Source organism: Eumetopias jubatus, unplaced genomic scaffold (assembly GCF_037043125.1).
Source record: "Eumetopias jubatus isolate StellerSeaLion01/CBP00866 unplaced genomic scaffold, mEumJub1_p1.0 scaffold_4, whole genome shotgun sequence".
Lineage (NCBI taxonomy): Eukaryota > Metazoa > Chordata > Mammalia > Carnivora > Otariidae > Eumetopias > Eumetopias jubatus.
In genome coordinates, this window is record NW_028274810.1 from 108,896,773 (window position 1) to 108,910,046 (window position 13,274).

Consider the following 13,274-nt stretch of genomic DNA (forward strand, 5'->3'; position numbering starts at 1 on the left):
TGAGAGCATGTCTCATGCAGGGCGTCTGGGCAGAGAGACCCAAGCTTTGCCGCCGGGGCCGTCAACACCACCACCGGGCAGGGACGCCCCAGGCAACGCCCTGCGCACAGCACCGAGGACCAGCATTGAGAAAGAGAGAAATTACAGGCACTGACTCACCAAATCCACTTTGTAGTTAGAGTTAAGGTAGTGCAAAATAGGAGAATCAGAAGCAGGTGGGGTGGAAGAAAGGGAAGGCAGGGCATGAGCCGGGATGGAGATGAGCCGGCGGTGGGCAAATCTGGGCATCACCATGAGGTGATGGGCTCGTGTCAGGACCTGAGTTTTCCAGCGGTGAGCGTGAAAGAGACCCCGGTCCCCAAAGAGGCAACAACAACACTCCTGGAACTAATAAATGACTAGTGCCATACCCGCAGACTGCACTGTCTTCCTGTTGCCCTACAGTCGTCCCATGTTGCTTGGTGTTTGGGGGGGCGATCACCTGGCATCTGGGGATTTGGGAAGCGGAGGCCCTGAAGGAAGGTGGGCTGCTCTCTTAGCTGCTCCGGTGCCCCTGCAGCCGGCCCCTAGCATTTGTCACCACTCTGGGTAATTTCCCCACTGCTCCTAGATGCTTCCCTCACTCATTCTTTAGCGACTCATGTGCCCATTTATTCAGCAAATGTTCTGATTTCTAGCCGAGAGGCTGCCCTGAGGGCTTGCAATCCTCGGTCCCCTATCCAGAGGAGGGACCAGAGCCCCCAGTTCCAAAGGTGCTCATCTTCATGGAGAGGGAAGCGGAGAGTGGCTGGAAGAGTGGGCCACGGGGACACAGGGCACAGCGGCCCCTGACCCAGACCACACACACATACTTCCTAGGTAAATGCAGCCCTGAAGGAAGACCCCCGGCCGTTTACACCGGTGGTCATTTCCCCTCTGCACTGGCTTTCTGGCTGGCCCAAAGCTCAGGGAACCAGAGACTCCTGATGCCCCATCGTGCCAGGGCCCCTGAGTGGGGAGATTCGGACAACAGATGGCGACAGGCCTGCCCGGACAGCCCGGTTATGAGGTGACATTTAAATTCAGCATGAAAACTCACAAGCACAGTGAAGGTCCTGCTCCAGGCTGAGAATCCTGGGGCATCTTATCTGAGATCTCAGCTTAACTCCAGTGGCCTCCAGAGGTGAGCCAAGGCCCAGGGTTGTCCCAAACTTGCAAAGACCCTGGGGCACCAAGGGGCAGCCAGGTCCACCCGAGTCCATGGGGGAAATGACAAGTAGTTGGAGCTTGGGTGCAGGTGTGCCATGGAAGGCAGGTGTAAGGACCTAGAGCCAGGCTGGTGCAGACCCTGGTGGGGCGGGGTGAAGACCCCAGGGCAGGGGAGAGCTGTGAAGACTGGGGGATGGGGAGGAGTTGGAGGTGCGTGGTGGCTGGAGGTGTGCAGACTTGGGGTCAGACAGGCCTGACGAGCTGGGAGTGGGGAGCAGCACTCTCCTGTGTTCTGGGGCATGTGCTGCCTGTTGATGCCACCCCCGCCCACGGACTCTCCTCTTCCTCCTCATCCCCTACACAAGGGCCCTGCTCTCAGCCCCATCCTCCAGGACGTCCCCCGGGGTGTCTTGTGGGTGCCCCAGCTCAGCCTGGACAGTCCTGAGCTTGTCACCGGCTCTACCCGTCCCAACCTGCCCCTCACCTGTTCCCTCACCTGGGTGACCCTCCCCCTGGCCAGGCAGGGGGCTGTCCCGGCACCGCCAGCCCTTCCATCAGCCCTCACTCTCTCCAACCCAGCTGCCCACAAACATGGCCCCACTGTCCAGCCGTCCCTTCCCAGCGTCTCTGCATCCCAGTACCTTACATGGGCACCGCCCACACGCCCCAGACCCCCACCCTCCAGTGTCTCCCCCACATCCACGCAGTGGCCTACTGGCCCCCTGGCCTCCTGCTTATGCAATGCTAGGCCCAGAACTCAGGGGCCATCCCCATGCTCGGTTGGCCCAGCTGGGTGGTCTTGTCCAGATCTGACCGCTCCTGTCATGGGCGATGGGCAAACACACCGTTCTGTAGAGAGGTGGGCTGGAGGGACGTGGTCCAGGCCTGGCAGGCGGAAGCAGCCGAAAAAGCAGGAGCATGGAGCGGTCAGGCAATGAGTTTATTGTCTCCAGGAGTGGTGGTCGTGGTCTCAATGCACAGGTGGGCACCCACAGCCTGACTCTGCCTGGGCCTCTATGGGCAGATGGGGCCGGGCCAGGGAGAGGGGGTTGGCCAAGTCCGAGCCAGAAGCCCGGGTTGCAGCCACCCTCTGGCCTTGCCCAGGCTCTTCCTGCCCCCGACAGGGCCCTGAACAGTGTGTTCAGGGTGAGCAACCTTATACAGAGAGCCATTACCTCATACTGGGAAATGCCCTTTCTCCTCCAAGCAGGACTGGGCTACATTCTCCAGGCTGTCTGAACAAAGGGCCCCTGCCAGAGATGGGAGAAGGGGCCAGGTCCGGGACGGAGGCACCGGCATACTTCCCGCAACCTCAGAGGGGGAAGGTCCCACCCAGTGTCTTGAAAAGGATGGGGGCAGGGCTGAGGCAGGAAGTGGGAAGGTACAGTGGGTCTGCAGGGCCAAGAGAGGAAGGTGCTCACAGCAAGACCCAGAGGAGGTCCGCTGCAATCAGAACCGCCCTTCGAAGGGCCCAGGGACCCTCTCGCATGGTGGGTGCCCTGTTGCAGAGATATCCAGAACAGCACTGCCTGATGATCCTGCCTAGTATCCTGGGTCCCAGTGTCCACTCATACTTCGTGTTGGTGTTGGGACACCTGGGAGCACAGCGCTTGCTGAGAGAAAGTGTCACCTTTGATTCTGCAAAAGAGAGGTGGTGGCCGGTGGCTGCCAGCCTGCAGGAAGGAGGGTGGGTGTTCCCAGGAAGAGGCATGGAGGTGGGGGAGGGGGCGTTTCCCATGTGAAACAAAACCAGAACTTTTGCCATGTGGCAAAAACCAGAACTCGACCTGAGAATCAGAGAACTGTGGGTCCCTCAAGGGTAGCGGGAACATGGCTCTGCACGGTCACCTTCGAGGTCACAACAAAATCAGGGTTCAGGACTGCTGGCCCTGGTGCGGGCTTTTCCCTGGAGCCACACACGGCCTGGACCACCCTGGCCCCCCCAGAAGCCTGCAAATCTTGGGCATGTGCGGTAGAGCGGAGTGGACAGAGACTGGACGTGGTTGGCCCCTCTACTTGCCCAGGCCTGGGCTTAGCCCCGTCCTCCCGCTGCTCATTTAAGGATGTGGCAGAAGCCTCTGAAGGGAACATCGGAAGAAAGGAAAACACTCAAAACACCCAAACTGTAGAAGAGATGACCCTCCCCCTTTATTATATGGTACCCCGTTATGTCCTGCTGGTTGTGTGGATTGTTAAAATCTGTGCTGTTGAATTATATCGGGTCGTATGATGGGGTGATCACGTTACATTGTATCATGGCAGCTCGTGGGCCGCTGGGTGCTGCTCGGTTCGGGGCACCTGAAGGCAGGCAAGACACTGGCCTCCTCCCAGAGCTCCCAGCGTCCTCTTCCCCATGCTCAGGGTAGAGATCTGGGGGCAAAGGTCAGGGCCCAGGTGAGAGGGCCCCTAAAGAGAGCCCACTGATGTCTGCTCCCTGCAGGGAGGGCCACTAATATGCACCCCCCCTCAGGCCCTCAGGCCACAAAACCGGACACAGAACCCCTAGGTGGAGCCCAGGTAAAGGAAACTGCTAAGGGAAAAGCCCACCGGGCCGAAGAGGTTCAAACCGCACTCAGTCCCAGCACCGGATGTCCTCAGCATCAGCGCATTCCCTCCCTCGGTAAGGAAAAGCCAGGCCTGGAAGGGGCGCAGCCTCGGGAAGGGCGCTCAGTGCCGCCCCCCCAGGTGGCAAAGCGCAGGGGAGGGGCTGGGCCTGCCCCCTGAAATGAATGGTCGAGGTGGAAAGGATCCAGCGGGCATGAGGCTGGCCTGACGCAGGCACCGCCCCCCCCCCGCCCCGCCCCGCTCCCAGCCCGCCCAGTGTGTCCGTCAAACGTGCTGTGGGCCGCACCGCGCGGACGCTTGACAGGCTCGTCTCCGGGAAGCCCGGCTGTGCAACAGGGACCCTCTTGCATCGTTACTGGACAACCAGGAAACAAGACACCTCCTGAGGTTCAGTGTGCGGAGCGGATTCGGTGACTGACGCTCCAGCCAGGCCCGGAGGCCTTGAAGCCACGGAGAGGGGCGGCTGTGTTGGCGTGGGCGGGCCCGCAGGGACCTGGAAGCCTCTGGGCGGCTTCTGGGCTTTCTCAGGAGAACAGATGGGTCTCTCCACATCCAGTTCTCTCTGGATATTTTTACAATTTTATAGAAGAGTATTTTAGTGGTTTGCTCTGTGACATTTCAACAGGGAATGTGTTCACGTTCCACTTTAGAATCTCCTCTAAGGCTTGTTTTTAAAGTCAAGCCTTATTACTTAAGCCCCACAGCAGCCAGGCAGGGCGAGGCGTGGTGGACAGCAGTAGGCAGCCAGGTGTCCTGGGCCAGCGCCTTGCCTGGCTGACTCTCCTCTGCGCAGTCATCCGTCTGGACAACCGGCTCTCCCTATACGTTCAATTACACCCGAGCCCCTGCCCTGCGGACAGTTCTGGAGGGGCAGCATTTAAGAACTGGTACTTTGGAAAGAGAAGAACAATTCAGAATGTGTGCATGCTCCCCCGGGGGGTCCAGTGCTAGGGGAGGGCAGAGGGGTGGTGGACGGGGGGGGGGGGGGGGGGGGGCGTCAGGACCGAGCCCCGCCCACCCCTTGCTGCCCCCAGACTTACTGCTGAGGAAGACCACCGTGTTGGACACGCAGACCTGGTGGGTGGGGTAGCACACGGTGGGAGTGCACAGCGCCCGGCTGGTCACTTTGAAACACTGGTAACAGCTCAGGTTCACACCTGTGGGGCAGCCAGAAGGCCCTGGTGGAGAGGGCTGCCCACGCGGCCTGCGAGACCTGCGCCCCCCGCGCCCCCCACGCCCGCCCCTACCTGGCTCTTTCTTGCCGCCAGCAAACTCCGCAGACACCAGCAAGGCCCACAGGACTGGAACGAGCCCCTCCATGGCGCCAGAGCCTCAGCCTGGGGTGGGCTGGGGGGGTGGAGCAGAGAAGGAGACGTCACCGGAGCGCCCCCCCATGCCCCTGGCCGCAGGCCCCCTCCCCTCCCCTGGGCCCTACCTCCCTGGACCGCATCTGCCCCCCCCATCCTGGTTCTCCCAAGACACTACTAGCTCAGCACCCCTTCCTGCATTCTCCCTCCACCACGCTGCAGATTGCTGGCCTTTTAAGGAGGGCCGCCTGGGGAGAGCTGGTGGGGACCTCCCAGCCCCTCTTCGGCAGCTCCTGCCCTGGGGCCCCTGAGGACGGCAGCCTTGGCCACCAGCCACCTCGGCCACTCAGCAGGAGGGCAGACTGCATCTCCTCCCTGTGGGTCCATCCCCTGGGTGGGCTCAGCCCCAGCCTCTGCTCACTTCCTTCTCGTCCTGTATGTAACAGACCCTGAGGCGCAGGGCCCCCCTCTCACCGCTCCACGGACTGGGTCCCTGCCTCCAGGGCCCTTCCCTTGGGTGTCAGAGGTGGAGGAGAGAGGTGGAGGCTGGGGTTGGGCAGGGAGAGGGGGAGGAGATGCTCGGCACCGGAGAACAGACTTGGACACCGTCCTCCAGGGGAAACACCAGTCTGGGAACCCAGGAGTGGAAGGAAGGGAGGAAGGGGAGGGGCGATCGGATCACAGGCTCCAAACCTTTAATCTTCTCATTCTTTGTAGAGTGCTGTGAGGGTTGGCTGGGGAGGCACAGAGGAGGAGGGCCAGTGAGTTCTCAGAGTAGCCTCTAGCCTGAGGCCACGAAGACCTGCTGGGCTGCTCTATCTACTGACCCTGGGCTCCGCCCCGCTCCGCCCCCCTCCGCTGGAGGGACTGCACTGCCCCCAGGACCCTGGAAAGCCCTGGGGCCCTGCAGAGGTTCTGGAGCCTGTGAGAGCCCGAGTGGACAGACAGGCTCTTCCCCTGTCACACATGTGTGCCCCCGGGGCTGAGCTGGGTCTGGGGCTTTGGGGACTGAGGTCCTCAGCTCAGGCCGGGCTGTCTCCCACAGGCACCCTTCTCCCAGCGGACTCTATCATCAAAACGCCCCCTGCTTGGGGAAGATCTGGACCCAGTGTGGAGCTGGGCCCATCCCATCACCTGCACAGCCCTGGACCCTGCCCACGGGGCTCGTCCTCCCAGGGCCCTGGCACTCCTGTTCCCTTTGTCCTGGCTAGTTATTCTTGTGTTCGAGACCTGAACTCTGTTCTCTGTGGGCCCCGGGTTCCCCAGGACCTGTTCTTACTGGAGCCAGCGTTAAAGAAACAAAACCCACGGACACTTGTTAAAGGCTGCTAAGACTTACTCGCAGGGGTGGGTCTGGAAAGGCACAAGGACCAACGCGGGAGGGGGAGATGGCCTCCGCTCTGAATGCAGCGGGGGCCATGGGATTTACAAGCAAGGAGCAGCTGCGGGTCAGCAGATGGACAGTGACCAAGAAAGTCAGCAGGGGTGGGGGCGGCCAGGCTGAACCCACCTCCCAGAATTCTTGCTGAAGGCAGGCCAGGTGGTCAGACCTCCCCTGGGGGGGGCGGGGTGTGAGGAAACTGATGAGATGTGGAGGGCGTCAGGGGTGGAGGGTGGGGACTTCTTGCTAAAACTGGATGTCACCGGAGGGTGCAGATGGGCCTGGGGTAAGGTTCCCGAGCCTGGCTAGAATTTGGTCAAGCAGAGAATCTTTGTCCCCAGACAGCCCGGCACTGAGGATGCAGCATGGAGTCCATGCCCCGAGGGCAGGAATGCTGCCCTCTCCCCTGAGCCCCCCTCCTGCCCTGTCTCCCCAGGTTGCTCCCCCAAAGCGCACCCCCTGCCCAGGGGCCCTTGCTGGGTGTCAGGTGGTCACAGCTTCTTACATCCTGTCCTGTCAGTAAACTCTTTCCCAGGTGTTTCCTTCTGGCCTTTATTCCCTGAACGACATCCTTCTGAGCGCCTTGCCAAGCAGGGCAGGCTGTGGGCCCTGGGTCGGAGTCTGCCTGGACGATGCAAGCCCAGCCCCCCTGCCCTCCGGAGTCCAGCAGGAGGCAAGGGGGCAGAAAGACCACAAGGGTGGCTGCAAGGTGGAAGGTACCGGGGGAGGGCCACCCGGGGCCCCCACAGTGACTTCTGCCCTCCCCCCGCCCCCACCAGTGGCCACTGGGCTCCTGCGGCCTCCAAGCCCTCCCCAGACTGCCACACAGCCTCCTCCCCACCGTGGCCCAGGTTCTCAGTAACGGCTGCAAGCACAGAATATGCTGGTCATGAATGAGAGTGTGCAGCCAGTTGGGGTCATCTCTCCTCCAGTCCACCCAGGGGACCAACCAGGAGGTCCTCCTTCCTGCCTTGTGGGAGGCAAGTCCTAGGGACTCCATCTGGCCAGGTGCAGCCCCAGTGAGCCTCAGGTCCTGCCCTCTCCTGCTGTGCAGCCTCTCCTGGCTTGGAGGGGGGCCTAGAGGCAATGGAAGAAGTCTGGGGTGGGCAAGGAAGTCCATTCATTATATTATATGTTTATTCATTTGTCCGTCCACGCTGTGATTGAGTTGAATGTGAATTTGGGACCATGAAATCCACAAAGCCAAGATGGGAAGAACGGCCGTGTGAGATGCAGGTGTGGAAAAGGAGCCTGGGCCGGGGCGTGGGGGGCAGGCGGGCCTCTCCAGGGAAGAGTGAGGCAAGTTCCCCAAACCGGGGCTGACTGCCTGGTGTCCCGGCCACAGCAGAGAGGGACATGCTTGGGCCACAGCTGTCGGCACCCGCGAGCAGGGAGTGGCCACGTCGACGGCGGCCACTGCTTCTTGGATGCTGGGCGAGGGACATCCGTGGGTGCCGCGGACGCGATTGTTGAATGGCCAGCTACCCTCCTGGCCTCCTTTCTGATCTCACTGGGCAGGGATGTCTGGGAAGCCACCGTGGCTGGAGGACAGGAGGGGGAGGCTCCGAGGGGTCAGGGAAGAGCTCAGATGGCCAGCCTGTGGTCAGCAGGACCCTTTACGGGACCTCAGTTACTAGTCACCCTTGCTTCCCCGCAGGGAGCCCTGTGGGGGGGGGGGGCGGGGCTGGGGAGGCCCCGTTGCCCAGATCCCTTGGCTTCCAGAAATCAAGAGCTGGAGTGAGGCCTATGTCCCTTGGTCATCGGGGGGGGGCAGGAAGTCCTGTGCTGAGGTTCAGGCTCAGCAGGAGGGAAAGAGAATTATGCTTCTGGGACCTTCTGGCTCCAGGCAAAGGGGACTGCTGTCCCGCACAGAATGTGTCCCTGGTGTTGGTGCATTGTCATCCACACCTGCCGGCCTTCGCCCCAAGCCCCCCACCCCCAAGGACTGCTGCAGGTCAGGCCCCCTTGGGGGCACGCAGGGCTGCCAGACTCACGGGCTGTGAGTGGGCCACTGGCGTACTTCAGACTGGTGCATACAACAAGCCCCCACGTGGGGATGGGCACTTGGATAAGAATCAGGTCTCCCAATAAGCATTTTGTGACCCTGTGGCTGCCCACTGGAGTGGCCCTTCTACAACCTTCATTTTGCAGCTAAACGCAGAGAAAAAGTGCCCTCCATCCCAGATCACGCAGATGCCCAGCCTGTCACCTCCTGCTCCCCCAGAGGGTGGCCCACGGAAATTCAGACACCATCCCAGGCTGGACCTTTGCCCGGACTCTGTCCCCCTAGGGCAGAAACGGCAGGGCGAAGCTGTGGACCCGCCAGATCCCACCAGACCCCACCAAGGCCCAGGTGCTGAAAGGCTCTGAGCTGAGGGGCAGAGCGTGCCCCCGGGTGGATCCCACTGGGCTCCCTGCGCCATCCAGAGGGTCTGCTGGATCCTGGTTGCCTTGATGTTCTGTCCCAGTTCAGCCCAGTGAGCTCCGCTGCCCGGGCCACACTCTCCGGGCCCTCCATGACTTGGCTTGGCTCCTGCTCAGGTTCCAGTAACAGCTGTGGGGTGCAGCCAAGCTGTGCATCCAGACCAGTCCTAGGGCAGGCGAGGGGCTCTCCCAGCTCCGTTTCCCCCCAGGCCCCAGTGGTGAGCGCGCGCGTGCTAATGGACAAGTAGGGCAGCAGTCTGGGGTCAGGGCACCGGGTCCCTAAAAGGGCCTTCCCATCTGGCCCTTCGTTCAGCCGTGTGCACTGCTTTCCAGGGACTGACTGCCTGTGGGGGCCCGCCAGCCCCTTCACCGCTGTCTGAAGACTCCAATAGACCAGCCACCAAGCCGGCCGCCAAGCACGTCCGTAAACCCACTTTCCACTAGCGAAGCAGTTCAGGACCTTGTGCCAAAGCAACTCTTGAATGTCTCTCCCCAGTGATGTTTTCGTCCCCCTTGTATCCAACGCTGCTAGACTAAAGTTCCAGATGAAAATGGGGAATAATTTTTTTTTTAGTGTAAAGTCTTGATTACCCAACAGGACACGCAGATGACCGCGCCCAACAGAGACTCCGAGACCTGGGGAGGCGTGGGCCAGGGGGATGTTCGCCATCTCGGTTCTCCAGACTTGCTCTGGAAAGCTTTCTCCTTCCTCTGAACAAAACAAAGTAAAGCAAAACAAAGATAGAATCTTCTGGGCACTGCCTTTCCAAGTGACAGTGAGTGGACAGTGATCCTGGGGTCACACCCGACATGGCAGAGGGGGGCCTCAGCTCCTCGCTGCCGTGCACAGAAACCCTCCTGACGTCGTCCAGCCCTGGGGGGTGTGTACCCGATGTCAGGGACGAACAACCATTTACAGCTGACCACCCCAAAGTACCCCAGAGACCCAGGGCTGCACAGAACCCACCGAACTGGACGGGAGACCCCAGGACGGGAGGCCATGTCGGGGGCCCTGTTATTCTCATGGAGGTCCTGACATCACAAACTCTGTGTCTCCAGGGGAACCTTGGGTGCCACATGGGGTTGTGTTTCTTACACGTGCCCCGACCATTGAGACGCTGCCCCAACCCTGCAAGGCTGCTGGTGAGCTTTGGGGTACCGTTTGGGCTACTGTTTGGGCTACTGTTCAGGGTACCACTCAGGGTACTGGCTGGGGCCGTGCTGTGCGAGACCTGCCACCGGGTAAGGAAGACTCCGCCAACTTCAGGAGGAAGCCTCCTGGGTCTCGAGAGTAGAGCGTCTGTGCTGTGAGTTGCCTTCCTGGCTTGGAGACTGTTGGGACTCAAGTCACATCCTCACGGCCCTGGCCCACTGCCGCCTCACACTACGTGCTGGTTATGATCCCAGCAGCTCAAGTCCCAACCACTCGGGTATATGATGGGGCAGCCTGGGATTCGCACTCAGGTCCTCGGAGACCAAGGCGTGCGCGGTTGGGCTCCCAGTTAAAACCCTACGTATGCATTGAGTCTGACCACAAGGGCTCCCAGCGCGGGCCTCATGGGGCTCGGCCTGTGCACTGCAGCCCTGGGGGTCCGCGCTTACACACAGTCACTCACACACCCAGCCCAGGTGCCCTCTGGCTTCCTCACGGGAGGGCGGGGGGTGGGGGGGACGTGCAGACACCTCCACCATGACCCTGCGCTTTTCCACCCCAGCCCTCCCCCATCTCTCTGATCCCCGGGTCGTCAAAACCTGCCCAAGCCTCATCAGGGAGGCTGGCGCACAGAGGACAACGGAACAGGGCGGTTGGCACCTTCTCTCCGCTTTACCCTTTGCTCACACTGCCCAGTAGGAGGGAAGGGGGCACCGCTTCTTCCACTGTGGCTTTTGCTTCGATCAGCTCCGCTGACCCGACGGCTCAGCTGGGCTCCCGGCAGCTCCCACGCACTCTGCTCTAACGGGGTTAGGGTGATGCTTCAGGGCTCTGGGCAGGAAGGTCACCTCACATCCTGCACCCTAGACTTCTTGAAATGTCTGGGGATCCCCTTGCCCCACTCACACGTTGCTTGAGGGAATGGAAATGGCACAGCCACTCTGGAAATAGTTTGGCAGTAAAGCCGGATAGGAAATGACCATATGATCTGCAATTGCACTGCGGGGCATTTCCTCGGAGCGGTGGACGTGCGTGCTTACGGCAGTTTTGGTTGTGAGCAAGAACTGGAACAGCCCAGCCATCCTTCCACAGGTGAACGGTTAAACTGTGACCCGACCACACCTGGAACCCTCCCGGACAGTCAAACAGAACCAACTACTGATGCGCACAACTTGGATGAACTTCAGGGAGGTAAGCTGAGAAAGAAGCCAATACCAAAAAGATACATCGTGTACAACTCCACTTCCAGAAAAATTTAGAAAGGACAAACTCCTAGATTTGCAATTGGCAGAGGTTAGGGAGGGAGGGGTGAGGGGCAGTGAGGTGGTGTCAAGAGGCAGGTGCCTGTGCTGATGGAGATGTGCGGTATCTTGACCACGGTGGTGGACGCAGGAACCCACCCCGGTGATAAGATCATAGGACTAAACACTCACACACAAGGGAGTACGTGGGGAGTGTGACTCGTGGACTGTATCGATGTCGGCATCTTGCTGTGATATCATATCTAGTTTTGCAAATGTAACCGTTAGCAGACTCTGGGTAAATGTACACAGACCACTCTGTTATTTCTTAAAACTCCATGTGAATCTACAATTATCTCAATAAAAATTTTTAAAATTAAATTACAAAAGGGGTGCCCGGGTGGCTCAGTCGGTGGAGCTACTGACTCTTGATCTCAGCTCAGGTCACCATCTCAGGGTTGTGGGATCCAGCCCTGCATCAGGCTCTGCACTGAGCATGGAGCCTGCTTAAGATTCTGTCTCTCCCGCTCCCTCTGCTTCTGCCCTGCCCCTGCTGCACACTTGCTCTCTCTCTAAAAAAAAAAAAAAACCAAAAACCAAAAAACCCAAATTGAATTACAAAATATTTTAAAAATCAGTGTCATTCAGGATATCATCAAACCATGACATACTTAGCAATAAATTCAATATGTCAAAAGAAATTAAAGCAGACTTGAATGTAGGGAGAGAGATATTTTGTTCACAGATTGGAAGACTCAGTATTGCTGAGGTTCCAAGCCTCCCAGACGGGTCTCCATGCAACCCCAGTCAGCCCTCAGCCGGCTGCTGGGAAGAGAAGAATAAAAAACTTACATGAAAATGCAAAGTAGCTAAAGCAGCCAAAAACACTTGAAAAGGTAGAACAAATCCGGAGATACAACATTACCTGGTTTTCAGCCTGACTGTAAGACTCCAGTAATTAAGGCAGTTTTCCAATAATACATTATATGTTAATTAATTGAATTTAAATTAAAAATGGAAAATAAAGAAAAGAAATTAAAAATTCTTTTAAAAAATAAAAAAAGAAAGAAAGAAAAAGTTTTGTTTTGGGCATCAGGACAGACACATGTATCAGTGGAACAGAACAGCAGGTTCAGAAATAAATGCATACATGTATGGTTAGTTGATATTTATAAAGTCATCAAGGTAATTCATTGGGGAAAGGATTATCTCTCCAGTAGGTGGTGCTGGAATAATTAGACTTTCATATGAGGAAAGTACGCCTCAACCCATATCTCTAACCATACGCGTGGGTCCTCGTGCCCTGGGTGTGATTATCCATCATTTATCTGTGGGATGGGTCTAACGTGTAAACAGAAGAGCTTACACTTCTAGAAACAAGTACAGGAGATCCCTTGCATGACTTTGGCTAGATAAAGGTTTCTTAGGACTCAAACAGCATGATCTTTTTAATTTTTATTGTTATGTTAATCACCATACATTACATCATTAGTTTTGGATGTAGTGTTCCATGATTCATTGTTTGTGCATAACACCCAGTGCTCCACGCAGAACGTGCCCTCTTTAATACCCATCACCAGGCTAACCCATCCCCCCACCCCCCTCCCCTCTAGAACCCTCAGTTTGTTTTTCAGAGTCCATCGTCTTTCATGGTTCGTCTCCCCCTCCGATTCCCCCCCTTCATTCTTCCCCTCCTGCTATCTTCTTCTTCTTTTTGTTTTTTTCTTAATATATATTGCATTATTTGTTTCAGAAGTACAGATCTGTGATTCAACAGTCTTGCACAATTTGCAGCGCTCACCATAGCACATACCCTCCCCAGTGTCTATCACCCAGCCACCCCGTCCCTCCCACCCCCCACCACTCCAGCAACCCTCAGTTTGTTCCTGAGATTAAGAATTCCTCATATCAGTGAGGTCCTATGATACATGTCTTTCTCTGATTGACTTATTTCACTCAGCATAACACCCTCCAGTTCCATCCACGTCGTTGCAAATGGCAAGATCTCATTCCTT

The 13,274-nt window shown here is 58.1% G+C and overlaps 1 protein-coding gene across 1 annotated transcript; it reads right to left on the bottom strand.

The window, feature by feature from the left end:
- Positions 1 to 2,605: 2,605 nt before the first annotated feature.
- Positions 2,606 to 5,076, bottom strand: LY6L (lymphocyte antigen 6 family member L). Its single transcript, XM_088023073.1, has 3 exons — positions 5,001 to 5,076; positions 4,794 to 4,910; positions 2,606 to 2,826 (listed from the first exon to the last, which is right to left on the bottom strand). The coding sequence occupies exons 1-3, from the start codon at positions 5,071 to 5,073 to the stop codon at positions 2,606 to 2,608; spliced, it is 411 nt and encodes a 136-aa protein (XP_087879199.1). The 5' UTR covers positions 5,074 to 5,076.
- Positions 5,077 to 13,274: the final 8,198 nt, after the last annotated feature.

Coding starts and splice junctions, on each gene's coding strand:
- LY6L (XM_088023073.1), bottom strand. CDS start 5,073: ATGGAGGGGCTCGTTCCAGTCCTGTGGGCCTTGCTGGTGTCTGCGGAG. Junction 4,911..5,000: donor TGGCGGCAAGAAAGAGCCAG/GTAGGGGCGGGC, acceptor GCTGCCCCACAG/GTGTGAACCTGAGCTGTTAC. Junction 2,827..4,793: donor CACGGTGGTCTTCCTCAGCA/GTAAGTCTGGGG, acceptor TCTCTTTTGCAG/AATCAAAGGTGACACTTTCT.